Raw genomic sequence first — 20,421 nt, 5'->3', positions numbered from 1 at the left:
AACCTTTCCATTTACATAGATATGTTAAAATTGAACAAGCTGAATGAACTTTTTATCATCAATCTTCTTTTTAAATTTTATATGTATATATATTAGTTGAAGTTAGACACAATACCTTTATTTCATTTTTTTTAATGTGGTGCTGAGGATTGAATCCAGTGCCTCACATGAGCTAGGTGAGAGCTCTACCACTGAGCCATAACCCCAGCCCCTCATCAATCTTCTTATTTTTGAAATATGATAATTAACTTACATATAATGTGTAATGATTCATTTAAATCAGTTGGTAAAACCAGTATGAATTTTCTTCACTGTGTTAGAGCTAATAATAATTATAAAATGGTGTACTTTTTCCTAGGGTAAAGCCTTGAATTCCATATAGAGTCTACCATAATTTCCTAAGAGCAATGATAATTTATCCATATCCATTTAGCATATTTTGTTTAGTTTTATTTGTTTTCTCATTGTATGTTTATTATAATTCCTAATATAAAAAAGAAATTGACAAATCACATGTAAAATCTGTTACTTAACTTCATTGCCACGTGCTTAAAATTTTCTTCAGCTTCTTCAAATGACATATTTGCACCTAAGTCTAAGATACAGTGTGCTATATGATCTTACCTGTAAGTAAAATCTGAAGTAGTTAATCTCATAGAAATTGAGAATGAATAGTGCTTACTAGGCACTGGGGAGAGCAGAGGTGAGCAACTGAGTCCTGTCAATGGGCACTGTGCCATTGAACAGGAGGAATAAGGACTGATCTTTTCTGACACAGCACAGTGAATATAATGGACAATTATGTATTGTATACATTGAAATAGCACAGAAAATAACTATGAATTGTTTTATTAACATTACAAATGATGATGTCGAATTCTTGAGTAGGATTTTATTACATTGAGCAGAAACATATCTTGATGTCATCTTCATAGTGTTTAATGACTCCTGGGTATTTGTTTTGCCAGCTGTTATTGATATACAAATGAGTTTAAACAATTGTCAGGAGATTTTTAAGAAATAATAGTTCATTTTATTTTCATAAATGGTATTACTAAAAAGTAGTAACAAAACATTGGCAACCACTAAATCATTATTCTGCATTTACATGCATAATTACGTTTCATGTATGGGAAGACATGTACAAATATATCCTAGAAGGTGTCTTTGAATGGAAATACATTCATGACTATGTATTCCCAGTAATACCTTGATCAGTTTTTTGTCAATTTTCTCTCTGTTTTCTTGGAGTGTATAAATATTTGCTCTGACTTCAGGATACCATATTAAAATCATACCATAATGCTTCTCTTTCTCTCTGAGTGTAAAATCTTATTATTTTTATTGTGGGTATATAAGAGAAGCTATCTTTCTAATGTCATGCATGGACATGTAAAGGCAGTGAGATATTGTACACTTGGTTATCCTCTTAGTTTTATCAGGATACAGTTATCACCATAGATGAGCAGCATATTTGGTGTAACCCTTGTGAATTCCAGGGTGCTGAGAGCCATAGCCAAGTAGGTATGACGCATGGCAATTTCCTTGTCAGCCTACCCAATGTTGCTTAGAGGGAGGACTCTCCATTGTGGAAATGGGCTTGCCTTGGACCCAGGTCATTTGCAGTGACATTGCATGAATGTTTGAGAGTTTTGGTTTGAAAGGTGACCTTGCTCTTGGATTAGGGTGGCTCCAGGTTTAGGGTGGATCCTGCTGGATTAGTGTGGCTCCGGGTTTAGGGTGGATCCTGCTGGGAATAAGGCGTATCCTACTGCCTCAGGCGCCAGCTCCTTGAGTTCCCATTGAGTTCTTGAGAGGTTCAGAGGGTATTTGGTACGCAGAGCCCGTGGAGGGTGTGTATTTTCCCAGAACGTGCATGTAGAGTGCTGGTGAGAGTTTGGGAATAAAGAGTTGCTGTTTGAATCTACAAGGCTTTTGTGGTGGCTCGATTATTTTGTGCCCAGCCAGACTGTGGCACTTGGGTTAGAATTCTACCATCCAATCAAATAGCCCAGCACACCACCACCACCATCTTTGCAAACTTGGCAACATCATGACAAGAGCACTGCAGTGCTCTGGGATTTTATCAAACACTCATTCTTCTCATTCTTTGGACTCCATCATCTACTGCTTTAATGGTGCAGTCTACCATTAACTCATCAATGTATATATTTTTGCCCAAGACTGTAACTGACTTAAACTTCATCTGTTGTTAATATTTTCTTGTTACATCCCGTATATACTATTACCTATAAGTAGTCTGAGCTTAAAACAATTATGTGTTGAATGAAAGAACAGATGGATACCTGCAATTTTAACACTCTAAGCCTTGGGATGGTTCCAAGGCCTTCTTTAATAAATGGCACGCTTTTGTTTTGTTTATCAGGCAGGATGATAAATAAAATAATCTTAGTCTATCTTATTTTTCAGTCTCTTATGTTAGTTGAGTAGCAAGTACTTGCCCCACCAATGTGTGTCAGAAAAAGTCACTTTCCAGTTTAGCTTTTAATAGGAGTGTTTAGGATTCCATGAGGTTGATTTAAATAACACATCCTTTGAAAGCTAGAGGCTTGTTGCTGTTGTTTGCTATCTCTTCCAAATTGTGGCAATTTCAGAGAGAATGAAGGACTATATATTTATCTGACAACACTCATACTTATTTGATTCAGTAAACAGATTCATTTTCCTTGGCCACAAAGATCTCTAAATAAAGTGGATACAAATTTATGACTGTTTTACCATTTCCTTGATGCATTTATTTTAATAAAGCTGTCATATGTTTGTGTGTACAAGAGAGAGGGGTGGATTTTAATATAGTTTGGAGTCTTTGATTCTAAGCAGACAACCAATATGAAAATTAATTTTAACAATTTTTAAAAAATTAAATTTAACAGTGGTAAATATATTCAGTTATTTTAGCTTTTATCAATACCTTTTAAATTGAGAGTATGTTAGGGATTACTTGATGACTTCTTCTACTATATAAATCCTTGCATTGCCTTAAAACAGAATGTATCTTATCCTTTCATCTATTTCTGAGGATGCAATGGTTGAAATGTATTATTCTAAGTCTTCTCTCAAATATCACATTGGTATTATGACCATTTCTCATAATATTTTTTTAAATTTTTATTCTTTTTAGACTATAATGGAAATATGGAAACTATTAGATTTTTTAAATTTCAGAGTCCAACAAAAGCAAGGTTCAAAAAGTTCTTAAAGCATGGTAGTAGTCTTGGCATTATGGAGGGAGATGGTATTGAGAGAATCACTACTTGATTAGTGCTGTTACCCTGTATCACTGAAATCTAGCTTTCATCTTTGTCTTTTATAAACCTTTTAATTTATGATTTGTGTACTGAATTAAAATCATTATAGTATTTTAAATTTTCTGTACTTCTGCTAATTCAATTCCATATATTTGTCATTTACAGTTCAGATAAGAAAGTTTCTTGAGAATTTCTTTTCTTGTTTTGTTTTTATTTTTCATTGTATCATTGGTTCTTTATTAAAGACAAAAGAAGTTGGGATACTTTAAAGAAAGTCATGAGCTTGTTCTTTCCTATAAACTTGACATTCATTGATACCACAGGAAAAGTTAGCTGATTCCTTTATTAACTTTTTAATTTAAAGACTGTCTCTTTTATTAAAGGGCTTAAGGAAAAACCAAAAATCATTGATTTGTGGATTTTTGTAATATAAACCCCATTCATCTAAAAACTTTGTTGTATAATTTCTATCTAGATGTAATTCCATCCAATAGCACATGTGACAAAAGCTGATAAAATTGAGGATATCTTGAGCAAGCATAGAGCAGCAATGCAATATATGGCACTTTTAGTAAATTTCACAAATCATATTGTTAATTAAATTGGATCACACACACATTGTTTTCTTCTTTTCCATGATTAGCAAATTTAATAGTTTAGGTGTAAAGCCAGTTTTTTTGGACAGAGGGTTTTGTTTTATGTGTATATTGTATTACCTCCTTAGAAAAGAAGGAAAAGTGTTTTCAACCTTTCTTAGGTGACTACTTTGAACTATAATAGCACCAGCAGGAAATTGGAACACTTTATGGTTCCTGTTACTCATGATTTTACAGGAAGTAGCAAAAACATAACTCTAAACATGACTCAAACAAGACAATTAATCATTGAGCTGAAACTAGTAAACTATGAACCAGTTGCATTAATTAATTGTTAAATCATTTCTCAAAAGCTAGTTAGACATGATAATACATATATACATATGTATTTACTTGAAGAGCAATATTTATATTTAGTTTGATTATATTTCAGTTAGATCTACATGTTTAACTTAAAAGTTATTCACAAATTACTTTCACCATAATTTATGTTCCATTTTGATTGTTAAGTCTCCATTTATCTGCATAGAAATACAAGTTTTACATAAACTTAAAATACCTTTCATTCCATGGTCTTGATTTTGGCTGTTTATTGAATGTTGAAATTGTGAAAATTCTGTAACATTCATCTGCAAAATGTATTTTAATTGCATTGCATCTTCAAAGTATGTTCCATATGACATCTAAAGATTAGATAAATCACAGAAAATATATATCTACAGCAGTGAGGATTTATTATAGAATTCATATGTCATAGATCTTACTCTTCTAAATTGAAGAAACTTTACTCTCTAGAATATTCTTTGTGTTGATGATATTTTTGCTGGGATAGATTCCAATCAGATTTACAAAGTCAAAAGCTAAAAATTAGATAAGCAGAAGAACATTATTGTTTTGCCCTATATCATTTTTATCGACTGTTATTCACTGACAGATACCTATGATGAAATTGAAGAAAAGCAGTCTCAGAGAAAAAGTTAGAAATTCAAGCACCATAGGACCTTAATGAGGGACTTTACCATTCATTTCTTTCTACTATAAATATCAATCTTTAGTCACTTTAAACATCAGCACACGTATAGGTGACTTACAATAACACATCATAGGCCAACTTGTCGTTAAGTACACCTTTTATATTATGAGAACTGTATCTTCATGAAGAGATTTAAAATGTAAGAATTACCCCCAATTAGCTCTAAAAAATGTTGGATAACAGATTAAATAATGTATTCATTCTGTGTATAGTATAAGCATAAAAATATAGAAAACTGGTAGGGAATAGCCAAAATTAAGAAGGTAGAAAGTATGAAAAGGACTGATATGTAAGGTCTCTCTTCCTGTGTTAGGTAAGATTTTTTACTTGTAGCTTATTAAATAAAGGCTAAGTAATCTAAGATAAGGATTGATTTGAGATAAGGTTTTCAATTATTCTGAATTCTACAGTACCATGATGAACAACAGGTTATTTCTGTGATGCTTGAAAACAACTACATGAAGAAGTGAAATCATACTTTTAAATGATCTCAAATTCCATTATTTGTCTATGTTTGCAGGTCTGGCTGTGGATCATTTTAGTGAACGCATATACTGGGCTGACTTTGAGCTCTCCGTAATTGGTAGTGTTCTGTACGATGGCTCTGATTCAGTAGTCTGTGTCAGCAGTAAACAAGGTTTGTGAGAGGCTTTTGGTTTTATTTTTGTTATCGAGAGTATTAAATCATAACATCGATATAATTATGAAAGCTTTGCATTATGATTTTACTTAAGTTATGTCTCCTTTTTCTTTGCATTTCTTTTATTGATTAAAATGTTCATTCGTACTAGAATATCAGAGAGACCAGGGCAGAGGACATTCTTGACTTGGAAAAACATGGGCCAGGCTGCCAGATTCAAAAAGTAATTTCCTTCTATGGATTCTGTGGTGTTCCATTTTGAGCAGGATACATCAAATAGTCAAGAGTAGAACATGTAGACCCTACTTTTTCTTTCAAATTTCTGTAACAGCATGCAGGAAACAAATTATTATATGTAATAGAACTTCATAGTAACCATCACTGGTACTGAAGGACCCCATTATCCATGTGAAAAACAGAATATAGAAAATGACAATTTCCTCTACTGCTGGTGACCACAGAATTCTAACTGTGGCCTTTGGGTACTGCACCCATTCTTATTTTTGCTTTTTCCTGTTTCATATTTTTACTCTCTCATTTTGTAGCTCCCTGCCGTCTCTCAAACTTTCCTGGTCTGACTGTATCAGATGTCTCTACTGAGTCTAATTTCTTCCCTGTGACTTTTTTTTCCTTCCCTCCCCTGCAACCCCTTCACATATTTACCTCAAGTTATTTATAACACAAATTTTCAGTCTTTATTTTGGCATATTGCATTTCTTAAATAAAGGATAACTTCCTTTTATTTGTTTATTTTTAAATAGGGAAGCTGGAAAAAATAATTGTATCAAATTTTCACTGTGCATCTCCCTAAACGGTATGATTTTTGTATCAATGACACAGATGGGAAAAGTCTCCATGATTTTTGTATCAATTAACCAGATGGAGAAAGTTTACATTTCTGTACTATATTCAAATAATGTTAGCTTGTTTCAGCTTAAATGTACATTTTATTTTCTCAAGGAACACTGAAGAAGAAAATATATAAAATTAAATGTTATTTTTTGTTTTATAATCTCTAGATCATAACATATAAATGTTTCTACTTGTTACAAATTTCATTTACCAAAAGTTGGATTGATAGTTGTTTTGATAAAATGTCTTAAAATTACAGTCACCAAATGTGAAAATTGATGGTCACTATTATTTTTAAGCAACGATGTCATGTGAATGATGGCCGTTTGCTAGTTTGTTTTCCTTATCCTGTTTCTAAAACACATTATAATAGTGTCAAAGATTTTTAACTCATGATTACCAGTCAGTCCACCATTCTATTTAATTACTAATTGGATCCAGAATACGAATTTAGAGTTTAATGAACTGCCTGTTTTGGTGCTACAAATGAGGTTAGCCTGTACCTAGATTTTTATTTGTTAACTGTATAGAAGAAAAAAATTACTCTGCATATAATGACCTCTAGCAAATGCTTGGTGATGTCGAATATGATTAAATTAATGATTGAAATGTTTTTCTAAATTCTGAGTGACATGCTTAGTATCTCTTATATCTCCACTTCCAAGAAATTAATTCCATCAACTTCTAAGCTAATATTAAAATATTCCAATTCTGAAAAATTTTCTTAAAGACCATAAATAAGATTTTCTATGGTATCTTGAGTAAACTTTTTTTTTAACTTCAATTTATGTATTACAGCTTTTATAATCCTATCTTTTAAAAATTCCAGGATTGTTACATCCACATAGGATTGATATCTTTGAGGATTATATATATGGAGCAGGACCAAAAAATGGTGTATTTCGAGTACAAAAATTTGGACATGGTTCAGTAGAGTATCTGGCTTTAGATGTTGATAAAACAAAAGGTGTTTTGATATCTCATCGCTATAAGCAACTAGACTGTAAGTACAATATTATTTAAAAGTTGCCTACATTTGTGATTGTTTTCTTTTTATCTATTAAAAGTGTACACTTTTGCGAGGCATAGTGTCTCATGCTTGTAAATCTCTTTAATCCCAGAGACTTGAGAGGCTGAGCTAGCAGGATAACAAATTCGATGAAAGCCTCAGCAACTATATGAAAAGGTCTGGGGAGGTAGCTCAGTGGTACAGCATACCTGAATTTAATCTTTCACATATGTGTGTGTGTGTGTGTGTGTGTGTGTGTGTATTCCTTAACTATTTCAAGTTTTAACCCCAGTAGATTGAGTAAGTTTAATGTTAGTAACACCAGACTTTTTAAATTAGGGAAGCCAATATACAGATAATGCCTAAGTTTCCATTTATGGTTTAACAGGTATGAAAATGTTCAGCATTTGGCTGAGTATTTTGGAATTAAAATTAATTTTGTTATAAAAGTTATCTATTATTTTTTTTCTAAGATACTGAAGAAGACCTTAGGCTTCTCTAGATGAACCATGCAATCTAAGGAATTCATAGTTCATTAGCCACTTTGACCCTTGTTACTGATAACCAAGTAATTATCATAGCATTAACATTCCAGTCTAAAAAATAGCCAAGAAGTCTTTCCAACAGTTGTAATTTTATTTGATTTATAATTTATGATTTATTATTATTATTATAGCTTTCCATTATAGAAGGGAGTAGGAAAATAAATCACTGAGGTAATTATCCTGAAAAATATGTTTCAAATACATTTTCGACTTCAGGTGGCTTTACTTTTAAAACACAGCCCTAGACTGCACTTCAGGTTCTAAGAGGAACTCTTACGCCAAAAAACAATTAGTCACAAGAAAGAGTGACAAAGTATAGATTTGAATAGATTCTTATTCCTTTTGGAAAGAATGATTTGGGAAATCGTACTGTTAATGAAAGGTAGTAATTTCTCTTCCTGTATAAAAGAAAAATATAACATCAAAATGAAATACGTGCAGTAAAAATTGATTTAATTTCTTTTTAATATTGCAAATTTATCATTTTATCTTATTGAATTTTATGTGTTTGAAACCTATTGCAAGTATACTTATATATTTCTTTGCTTTTTTTGTTTTGTTTTCATTAGTACCTAATCCTTGCTTGGATTTAGGATGTGAATTCCTCTGTTTGCTGAATCCTTCTGGGGCCACCTGTGTTTGCCCAGAAGGAAAATATTTGATTAATGGAACCTGCAATGATGACAGTCTGTTAGGTAGGTATTCTCCATTTTTTAGTAAATAATGAATTAGTCCTTGTGATAAATTTTTACAATTATTACTGAGCATAATTTTCTGTTCTTTTATCAATTTAGCTGCCAGGATATCAATGATTCTTGAATGTCTGTGTAAACTGTTCTTTCTGACAAAGACTTCCTATTAATTCATTCTGCATTTGCTCACAAACATTGAGCACTTGACATGCACTGACTAAATCAGGAACTATGAAGTTACAGAATCAAAGACATTTTTATAGAGCTCTTGTATTATAGAAGATAATTTTTTTGGAGATGCCCTTCTGCTGTGGCTTTAAACCCAAACCCCAAATCTGATTATTTGTTCATTAAATTTATTTTAATACATTCCTATGGGCAAATGATAATTTTGAAAGCAAAGGTTAAGTTATAAACTGAATTTCAGTTTCTTTCATATAAAATCAGATTTACAACAAATACTATTACTTCTCTGATTTACAAATGTGTGGAGGGCTTCTGATCAAGGTAAAACATTGGTTTAGAGACTAAGAACCAATTTAGAAATAAATCTGAGAAAACTCCTCATGCAGTTTATATTTGAGAAGCCAAAGTTTAGAATAAACAGTAAAAAACTGAGTTTGGCAGAATTCCCTTCTTTTCTATTTCATGGAATAATTTGAGGGGGATTGGTATTAGTTCTTCTTTAAAGGTCTTGGTAGAACTCGGCTATGAATCCAGGCAGAGCTGGGCTTTAAGGCTTTTGATGGCTGCTTCAATTTCATTACTTGAAATTAATCTGTTTAAGTTTTCTATATCGTCCTTGTTCAATTTGGATTGGTCAGATGTCTTTAAGAATTTGTCCATATTTTCAAGATTTTCTAACTTATTGGAGTATACATTTTCAAAATAGTTTCTGATGATCCTCTGGATTTCAGTAGTACCTGTGGTAATATTTCCTTCTCCATCTTGGATTTTAATAATTTGAAGTTTTTTTTCCATCTTTCTTTATGTTAGCTGAAAAAACAATAAAAATTTGAAATATCATTATAGATACAAAGTGTTAAATAGGAAGAAAATAATAGAAAGAACAAACTAGGCTTGGCATGGTGGTACCAAACTGTAATGCCAACAACTGGGAGTCAGAGGCAGGAGAATCACAAGTTTGAGGCCAGCCTCAGCAAAAGAGGAAGACCTTGTCTCAAAATAAAGTATTAGAAGAGCCAGGGATGTAGCTCAGTAGTAAAGTGCCCATAGGCTCATCCCAAGTACCAAAATAAAAAACAAAATTGTGTGATATAAAAGCAAAGGAAGCATTGTTTCTTAAATATGCAGGTAGACTGATAATAAGCTCTCTCATATTGAAGACATTAGTCCTAATGTGAAAATGTTTTTAAGAGAAAATAAAATCTATACTTACTAAATTTTATGTCACAAAACATATACATATACACATATTTACATATACAATATGTATTACATGTTATATATATTACATATAATACATAAAATTTCCCTTAATTTGCATAAAACCCAATGATAATATATTGTGATTTCTCATATTTTACTATATAAGAAAATTAAAGCATTGAGAGTTTTATTAATAATTTTTTCTCATCTGTGACAAAAACACCTGACAAGAATAACTTAGAGGAGAAAAGGTTTATTTTAGTTGATAGTTTCAGGGGATTGAGTTCATGATTGAGTGGCTTCATTACTTTGGTCCTGAAATGTGACAGAACATCATAACAGAGGAATGTAGCAGAGGAATTTGGCTCAGTTCTGGAAGCCACAAAACAGAGAGATAGAAAGGGGCTGAGGAGAAGATAAACATTCCTAGACATGTTTATTTTATGCATGAAAGAAGGAAGCTTGTTTAAATACACACATATGCAAGTCTAAAACAGTTTTGGAAATGTTTACTTCACCTCTACTTGAAAGGTGTGACTCCAGAAACTTCCTCAAACTTCATTCTTATGATTGAAAAGAAAATCTTAAATCTAATGAATGTTAAGTAATATTCAATTTGATCTCCATGCATTTAAGCCTTCATACTGGTCTGAAGTACTTCAATCAGGAATGTAAATATGTAGATTTCAGAACTGTTATATTAGTATTAGTATTTTTTTAAAAAAATTGGAGTTGAGGGACTTATCTCACTATGTTGCTTAAGGTGGTCTCAAAATCTTGGTCTCAATTGACCCACCTGAATTAAGCAAACATATTGTCATTTTAAAAATTGTTTTTTAAAAAATCTAATCCTATATTCAATTATTTTCTGGAGATTGCCACATGCATTTACATAGGCATCTAAGATTTTTTTTATGTTAAAAACTAACTTGCCTGGCACAGTGGCACAGGCCTGTAATCCCAGAGGCTTGGAAGGCTGAAGCAAGAAGATCAAGAGTTCACAGCCCACCTCAGCAAAAGCAAGGCACTAAGCAACTCAGTGAGTCCTTGTCTCTAAATAAAATAAAAAAGGGGGCTGAAGATGTAGCTCAGTGGCCAAGTGTCCCTGAGTTCAATCCTTGGTACCTCCCCTGCAACAAAAAACTAACTCACCTCTCTATTTCCTATTATCCTCATGTTCCCATTTTGTTGTCCTGATCAGAAATTGAAGAATCATCCTAATTTTCCCTTATTTTCTTCAGAAATTAGGGATGTGATGCTCATTTCAGAATTATTGTTAGAATAGTCCCACATTTACTCACCTCACATTATTCTATTTTGGGGCATCATGTGACCTATTCAGAAGATTTAAATGGAGTCCTCATGATCTCCCTGCCTTCAGTTTAACACCTGCCACTACATTCACTCTCAGCCTTCTTAGATTCTTCAAGTTTTCTACATTACTTTTATGAAAAAAAAAACACAATAAAACATCCAATGACCTTCTGTTATTCCTGCTTATCTCTTTAAGGACGCTTACCTCTTCTAATTTCTTTCCTCACATTTTTCAATCCAGGTCCAGGCACAGAAAGTTTCATTCAGTTCCTCAGGTGCTCGCCTCCTGACATGCATAGATGTTACTTTCCTTGAGCACTGTACTCAGCATTCCTGGTGGGCACTCATGAAACAATTCAGACAAATGTCTCATGCTTATTTTGCCAAATAAGTGCCTTACCTACTTGTTGAAGTTTAGCAATACACCCTCTAGACCCAACTTTAAGCTTTTCATCTTTCTACTAGATGTGAGCTGGAAGTCAAATTGTCTTTTGTGTTTATATGTATGTGGTATATACTTAGGTACTTAGTATTTACAAATTTTTGGCATTTTAATATTTTCCCAACTTAATATTTACAGAAAATCTGAGTTAAGTTGTATTTTTGTCACTAAGTTCCTTTTGTAGTATGTATGTAAATGAGACTTAGGTAGGTTAACTTGTATGTTTAATAAAGTGACCAAATGAGGCCATAAAGACAGTTTTTATTACACTTTTCTTATTTTCTTTATATTATATACATTGCCTTATGAGTAAGTCCTTCTTATAAATGCAAAATTTTGGAATATCAATGTGAAACTTACACATATAGAAAATAAGTCATTGAAATCGATCCAGATGTTCTTGTGATCATTACAGTGGTATAGTCAAGCCTATGTCATACATGGGCCAATGTACTTTGAGTGATAAATAAAGGCTTTATTGATTTCATGTAATTTTACCATGTAAAAGACACAGCTTTAGCAAAGGGCATATTCTAAAACAGAATGCTTGTTAACATATTTTCAGTTTTGTTCCATTGAATATTGTATCCTGCTCAAAGTAATACAGTATATTTTTAATGAAGGACAGGCAGGTCAACACACACATAAAAGTCACTTGGAAAATGATTATAAATCAATATTTATTTTAAATCATATTAATATATTGTTTAAGATGCTTTTGTATACCCCTAAATGATCATTTCTTATTCTCAGGCAAAATCTTATTTTGTAGTAGATAGGTTATGCCAAATATTTAGGAAAAAAATGTTCCATAATTTCTAAATATTGTTTTTGACTTATCATCATCTTGCACCAAATCTGAATGGGCTTCTAGTTTGGCATATTTTGTATTGTTAGTGAAGACTGACATCAAACAGTATCTTTTCATTTAAACATTTCTATAATATAAAGTATTTACAGATACACAAACACATACACCATAGGATGTGGTAGTGTGTTTGTATGTATGTGGATAGAAATGCTAAAATATATCCTAAATATTTCAATTTGATTTATTATAAGTTACTACTATGAAATAGATAATGTTTCCTCAAGTCCAAAAGAAAACTCCTTGGTAGTGAAATATATTACTTTTATAAACTTTCAGTTAGATTCATTATTTAATGCAAGATAATTTTAATAATTGGTTAATAATGCTTGAAGCTTAAAATGAAAAACAATTTAATGTTTTTATTCACTATCCAACAACTAGAATCTATTTCTCTGTTTTAGCTATTATTTAATTTTCCCCAACATTTATACTTATGTTAGTTGTTTTATGAAAAAAAATAAGAATCTAGGATTAAAGTAAGTTTGTTTATTTGAACTGTCCTTACTAAATTGTGACCTGAACAAAATGCTCACCTGCATCTTTTTTTCAACCAGATGATTCCTGCAAATTGACCTGTGAAAATGGAGGGAAGTGTATTTTAAATGAGAAGGGTGACATGAGGTGCCATTGTTGGCCTAGTTATTCCGGTGAAAGGTGTGAAATCAATCACTGTAGCAACTACTGTCAAAACGGGGGAACTTGTACACCATCAGTTCTAGGTAAGCATTTGAGTGCCATTGTATTTTCAAACCTTTTGCATTTTTACTTCCTTATGAAAATATAAGTGAATACTTAATACTGCAAATATAATCCCCGACGTCTTGAAAAAATTAGTAAATTTTAACAATAAATTAACAAAAATTAAAATTAATAATTATTTCAGCAGTGGCATTTTTTTCTAAATTCAGTATCTCTATGGTCAGGTCACAAAATTTAATTAAAATAATGAAAATTACTATGTTGAATGTGTATTGCATGACAGTCAGTGCTTTTAGATAGTTTCACCATGACCCAGAATGACTTTAATGTGCCAATTTTCCAAGTCTTACGTGTTTAATTTCAAAGTCCATATTTTTTGTTGCAGTTTCCCTAAAAATCAAATTCAATTGTTATTGAAAATGAGGTTCATTTAAATGAACATAAACTATACCAAACACATCTAAGATCATCTTGATACTCATCTTGTAACTAATGTATTTCAAAGTGTAGTATATAATGTTACTACATGTTAGTGAATTAATAAATATTTTACTTATCAATTGAGATATTTATTAATCTATGCAATAACCCCCTTTATAAAAATATTCTCTTTGGAACATAAGTTAACATTGAATATGTTTTCCTACTGATTTGTATTAAATTCAAAATATGTTCCCATGAGAAAAAATAACCCCAATACATCATAAAAATCTAATTTTTAAATTCCAATATTCAGTGCAAGGGACATTATGCAACTATTAAAGTGCAATCTATGCACATTTAATTTTAGTACCATAAATGCAAATTTAGTTAGTCAAATGGAAAATCAATCTATATGATCTTCACATTCACTACATGGTTAATTTATATCTTAGTGAGAGTTCTTTCTGTCTGTATTGCTTATGGTATTCTTTGGAATATTTAGCATAATGCCATCTGAAAGAGTCACATGAAGAGTTTCCAATGGAGTCTAGAGAAACCAAGCTGTTTTTGATTTGCATTCTAATAGTAAAAGATTGGTAGTTATGTCTTTAAATATTCTTGATTTATGATTAATTAATAATTAAGGTATTCTAAGTACTTAAGAGCATTCTGGAAATATATTTATAGTTTGATTGAAAGGCACTAGGAATTTTAGCACTTATCTTCATTCTGCTTAAGGGAAGCTTCTTCATACATAGAATACATTCTACTGCTGTAGGAGGAATTATAGTACTGGTTCCTTTATCAAAAATGCAAATGAGAATACAAGTTAAACAAATGTGTGTGAGTTTGTATTTTAGTAATATGCTTATCATTTCCTTTAGGACAGAAGCATTTCTTGCCAAATGATTTGTTTAGGATATTTAATTATTTAATTGGTCACAAAATTTTCTTATTAAGATAATGAAAATCATTGGGTTGTAGTGAGATGATTTACTTATAATTATCTTTAGTAACATTTAATCCAACTGAACCATTTGATGTTCCATACTATAGCTAACCATTCAACTTGTGAAGAATCCACAAGATCAAATCTCTAGAAAACACTGGATCTGCTAACTTATTAATGAATCCTGAATTGCATGTAGGCATAGCACGTTTAACGTTATGTTCAAATCATTTGTCCAGACCTTTCTGCATTTTAAAATCTGTAACATATCAACTTTATCTATGTATCCAAATATTTAGATATTGAGTTCCATAGATGATATGTTCAGGAAAATTGCATTGCAGATTACCAGTGTTTAGTGAGTTCTCATAGGAATTCAATCTGAGATATTGCCATGTAATATATTGTCTTACAAAATTCAGTAATTATTAATAATGTGATATCCAATTAAGTCATTTACAAAGCACTTTTCACTTTAAAAAAATATAGTTTTATAAAAACATTGTTTGGTATTACAGACCAGAGAACATCATTATGTCTACACAAATGTTAATTTGTTAAGAAAATCCCAATGGGCAATTCATGGATTTATTCATTGTTGGTTTACTTACGGTTAAGCCTTTTGGCAAATCCCTGTGTGGACACTATATAAGTTGGGTTTGGGCAGCATTAATTAAAATTTATAAGTTTATGACAGTTGTATAGGACAATAATAACTGAACAAAGAATATGCCATCAGTTAATTAAAAGCACACATATGAGAGGCATAATTAAAAATTTGCTTGTGGGAATGAGTAAGAACACTAAAAATAGAATATATGAGTTATATTAATGTAGAACAGTATTAAAAATGAAATATTTTGACATTTATTATATGAATAAGGGTCCATGTAATTCGCTTATATGACCTGTTAATAGGAGGATATATTTAAGATAAAACTTGCCATGAGAAAAACAGTGGAAGTCAGAGTAAAGCATAGTATTATTCAATCATTCTATTATTGAAAATATTGAATGATTTATGAATGTTTTATGTATCATGGATATCATTAAGACATTTATGCAATTAACATCTATATTTTCATTTAATTTTACTTTCATGAATACTTATCCTCTAAGGTATATTCGACCTGTTTGCTATTTTCCTTACTCTTACAGGCCTGCTATTTAGACTTTCAATGATTTTAATAAGAGGAATCAGGGTTACCAACATAGTTGATTCAGGGGAATGAAACTAGAGTTTTTGTAAATTGGGACAACAAACCCAAACACTTCCATTACCAAAGTTTGGAATTTTGCAGAGGAGAAAGGCAAATCTTGCTTTGGGAAGTCAGACACAAAAGTGGGACTGACTCCATAAAGGTGACAGTATAATCATGTACGCTAGGCAATAGTTTAAGTGATGAATATAATAGGAAGACAGGAGAAGCCCGTTGTGTAGGTCTCTGTTTCTACGTCAGTGGGCTTTGTCAGTGAAGGTTTATTTCTAGAAATGAAGCCGAAGGATGAAAATGGATCCTGTTGTGGGAATAAAATCTTGTTCCATGATGGGAGGGGCCTTTATAATAGGAGGTGGGTAGATGGGGAGAACTTTCCTTCTTAGTCATTCAGGAGTTTTCTGTCTGACAACTGCCCCAAATCAGTGGAAAGATTTACTCAAAGACAAGTTACAGTAATAACTCTTGGACACTCAATAACATCATGGAACTTATATGAAACATGAACTGAAGCCTCTCAAGTCACCTAGGTGCCTAGTATGTAAAGTCAAAATCACCTAATTGGGTATCAATACATAGCCACCTATTTAAACTATCCTCTCTTTCATATTTTATTTAAATGAGGGTGATTTTTTTTTCTTTTAAATTAAACTTGGCGTTCTTGCTTCTTTAACATAAATATTAATTATGTTTGAGAAGTACTAAAAGCTCAATATTTAGCTCTACTCAGTTCTTTAAAATTCAAGAGAATAACCAACAATGTTAAAATAAAAAAATAATAGCATATAAATTAACAAATAAAAGACATTGGAATATGTAACTCTTACAAGTAAAAAATAAAGTATAATAGGAGGAATTTGAGAAGCAGTAACTAGAGGGAGAATCCACAGCCATGAAAGAGCCAACATTACTAAATTAGTACCAGAGGAAAATGTTAAGAATCTAAACGTGTAGCAAGCAATTTTTGAAAACTTCAGTAAGAATTTTAAAATGTTTCGATATTCTTTGTGTAAATAATGTCACTTTTAGAAGTATCCCCCAAGGATCATGTAATTATAATAATAATAATAATAATAATAATAATAATAATAATAAGGCAGCACAGAATATAGAAGTAAGCATATTCAATAGTGTAATTTGTGATATTATAAAATTTGGAATAAATCCTCAAAATCTGTTAAAATATGTAAAATATGACATGTCTAAAATGTATATAAAATATATATGAAATATGGCATGTCTAAAAGATGACCGTTATGTTACAAATGATGAACACATTCACAATTATATTTGATAATATAGGAAAGACTACATTTACTGTAAGACAAGAAGAACAATATATGAAACTGCTAAATAGTATGAGCCTAATTGGAAGAAAATCTGTATATGAAAGTTACTCTGAAAGTTTGATAAAATAAAATATGGTAAGTTAATTAATCAAACAAACATTCACCAACTACACTAACCTGAGGACAATGTAGGTCTTAAGCAGAAATAGTAACACGATTAGATTTGAACTTTGGAAATATTATACCAGCTGCAGTATGGTGAATGAATGAGTGTGAGATAAGATTAGAGGGAGGTAAAACAAGTAGGGCCGGTTATGATGCAGAAACAAGGGTAGCCCTCTTGTAAGTGGAGGCAGTGAGATTAAGAGAAATTATGGAGTTGAGCATTACTAAAAAAACTTTAAAAGTAGTGTGTACAAGAAAGGTGAAAGGCTGGGTGTGAATGGTAAGAGTTTAAAGCATACAGTAGAGAATCTAGATCTCCTGCTTGGTTATCTCTGTGGATGTCAGTGTCATTTACCAGGAGAGGAAACACAGGAAAAGCAGAGTTCTTATGGGAAAGATGAAATGGATTTTATCTGAGGTGCCTGTGGGACCTCCAGGTAGTGACATGTAACATGAGATTAGAATATAATTCTGGAGAAATTGCAGGGCATATGACAGAACCAAAGGCAATCATTGATGGCCATTATTATACAGACTTCCATGTTGGTTGAGTATATTTTCACTTCCCCCACTGGTCTAGAAACATCAACAGTTCAAGGACCATGAACAATTCATTTTAGTGTAGTATGGTCATTCATAATTTGGAATTGCAACCACTAGCACTAACTGAAAGGAATCATCTAGATTTTGTTACAGTCCCTTAGTTTTCCTGATGTTGCTCAAAAAGAGTCTGTCGTTTCACTTCTAGTAATCTGTATCCTAGTACTAGGGTTGGATGTGGTTGGTCCCCCCAAAGCTCATGTTGACTCCTATTCTTCAGTGCGATGGTGTCAAAATGTATGGCTTTTGGGAGATGATTAGGTCGTGGTGCACTGTGTTCACAAAGGGATTAAGGTCTTTCTCCAGAGACTGGGTTATGTCTACAAAGACTGGATAAGATCTCATGGGATTAAGGTTGGTCTCGCAGGATTGGATTAGTTAGTGTGAGAGCAGATATTATGAGTCAAGTTTGCTCTGTCTTGCCATTTGATATCCTGTACCACCCCAGAACTACAGTGTTCCACCAGCAAGAAGGTACTCACTGGATGTGGCCCTTTGACCTTGAGCCTCCAGAATAATGAGATGAATAAATGTTTATTCATTATCATTGACTAGGTCTGTGATATTTACTTGCATAATAGAAAACACACATGAAAGTTCAAACTTTAAAATATGTATTTCAAAATTAAAATAATACCCTCATGTTGTATTGTTTTTCTCAAAAAAATCCATTTATAAAATGTTTATCTAAGGAATAGTTCCTTCTCTTCTTTATCTCTGTTTTCTAAATATTCAATTACTTTTATTATTAAAAATTAAAATAACAATAAGAATTATTAGAAATTAAAATAACATAATTATGACTGTCAGGATCACGAAAGTATGTGTATCTGCTTACTAGGTTACAATCTCTGTTCTCTCTCTTTGAATCCTCACAACAAAACTATGAAAATAAGTTTCTCTCTAATTCTGCTGCTGGCTTCATGATTCACAGTTACTGGTTCCTTTGGACCATATGGTGAGAGCGATACTAAATTATTCAATCTCATGACTCTCTGAGCTAATGTCAGAAGGCTCGAGTTAGCTTACTTATATTCACAGAAAAGACAAAAATGCTTCAGTGTTGTTTCCACAATGCTGGTTGAAAATGAACTTTCCAGAAGTACAAATAGATTGTGACCTATAATTTGAAACATGTCAGAATATATTAAGGATTGCCTGGGAGGGAAACGGAGAAAGCCCACAATTCTTCCTTTTCTTTGTCAGGCTTTGTTGAATAGTTCTCTGTTATCTTTGTGATACTTAAGATGACTCGACAGCTATAGTCAACTTGCTGAAATTATTTATAAATGCGCACTCACTTTTAGTCCAGAAAAACAGTATATTAAGTGGAAAAGTAGAATGTCAAATCTCCTTATCAAAAAGACTAGCAATTTTTTAAAACATTCAGAACTTTTATCTCTTGAATATAAGTCTGAAGTCCAGACAGATTTTATAGAGTGTAGTCTTGGGGACAAGAAGACAGGAGACAGGCTTTTGGATTGCAATTTTGTAACTAACTGAATGATGCTGTGGTGATTTGTCTCTCAGTTTGTTATTTCTTGTCTGTATAAAGGAACTATATGTGAGGCTGTGGCTATTGTCCAAATACTAAAGATGTTGTAAAAATTATGTCACATTTAGATGGTATTTTTAAGAAAGATGTTAAATGTAAACATTTATAAACATGTTCTGAAGTTTAAATGTCACGTATATACTTCTACTTCATATATTCAATGTGTTCATCAGACCAGTGGAACTAAACATTGATTCTGCATATAGGAAACATTATCAAATATCATAACTATGGACAAAATCTTAAGAGTATCAGACTGACTCAACAAATACCAGTTTAAACAGGGTAAGAGGTATGGTCCATGTGGACAAGTGACTGAATATGAAAACTTGCTTAAAAATGAGAGTAAATTTATAATGACCCTAGCATACATCTACCTCATAGAAATAATAAGTGGTCATTACCTTGCAGGAACTTTAGATGGAATTGCTTCCAATACCAATCAAGCACATATTTTCAAGGACTATGTACATATTGAAAAAAAGCCAATATTGAGCAGGAATGTCATTTTGCTTACTTTAAGCTATTCAACATTGATTAAATCATACCAACGAGAAGCATTTTATAATCAGCTTACAAACAGTTTATCAAATAAATCTAGGTTTTAAAGACAGACACTCACTAATATTACAGAAGGTTATTGAAATATATCATCATAATACAATTTTATAATATTCAAATGAAAACATTGTTTTTTAAAAAATGTGTATCTAAATTGATTGACACGTTACTTAAGTAGGAACACTCCAAAATTTTATTAGCAGGTTGATAGTTATTGCTGTATTCAACATAGTATAATATTTTGGAAATTTTATAAACCTAATTACTCTTATCTTTATTATAATGATTGCTATATTCTGAATACTTAATAA

General features: G+C 31.8%; 1 protein-coding gene across 1 annotated transcript in view; it reads left to right on the top strand.

Annotated features, from left to right (window-relative positions):
• LRP1B (LDL receptor related protein 1B) overlaps positions 1–20,421 on the top strand; it is a gene marked incomplete at its 3' end in the record, with an annotated part of 1,847,377 nt that overhangs the window by 1,761,082 nt on the left and 65,874 nt on the right. Inside the window, exons 80-83 of the mRNA XM_081262419.1 lie at positions 5,419–5,535; positions 7,220–7,393; positions 8,514–8,639; positions 13,207–13,371. Of these exons, the coding sequence (XP_081118545.1) occupies positions 5,419–5,535; positions 7,220–7,393; positions 8,514–8,639; positions 13,207–13,371 (582 nt within the window). The remainder of the gene's footprint in view (positions 1–5,418; positions 5,536–7,219; positions 7,394–8,513; positions 8,640–13,206; positions 13,372–20,421) is intronic.

Source organism: Spermophilus citellus (assembly GCF_964194105.1).
Source record: "Spermophilus citellus genome assembly, chromosome: 11".
NCBI lineage: Eukaryota > Metazoa > Chordata > Mammalia > Rodentia > Sciuridae > Spermophilus > Spermophilus citellus.
The sequence above is the reverse complement of the archived record's forward strand: the minus strand, read 5'-3'. Positions and strand labels throughout refer to the sequence as shown.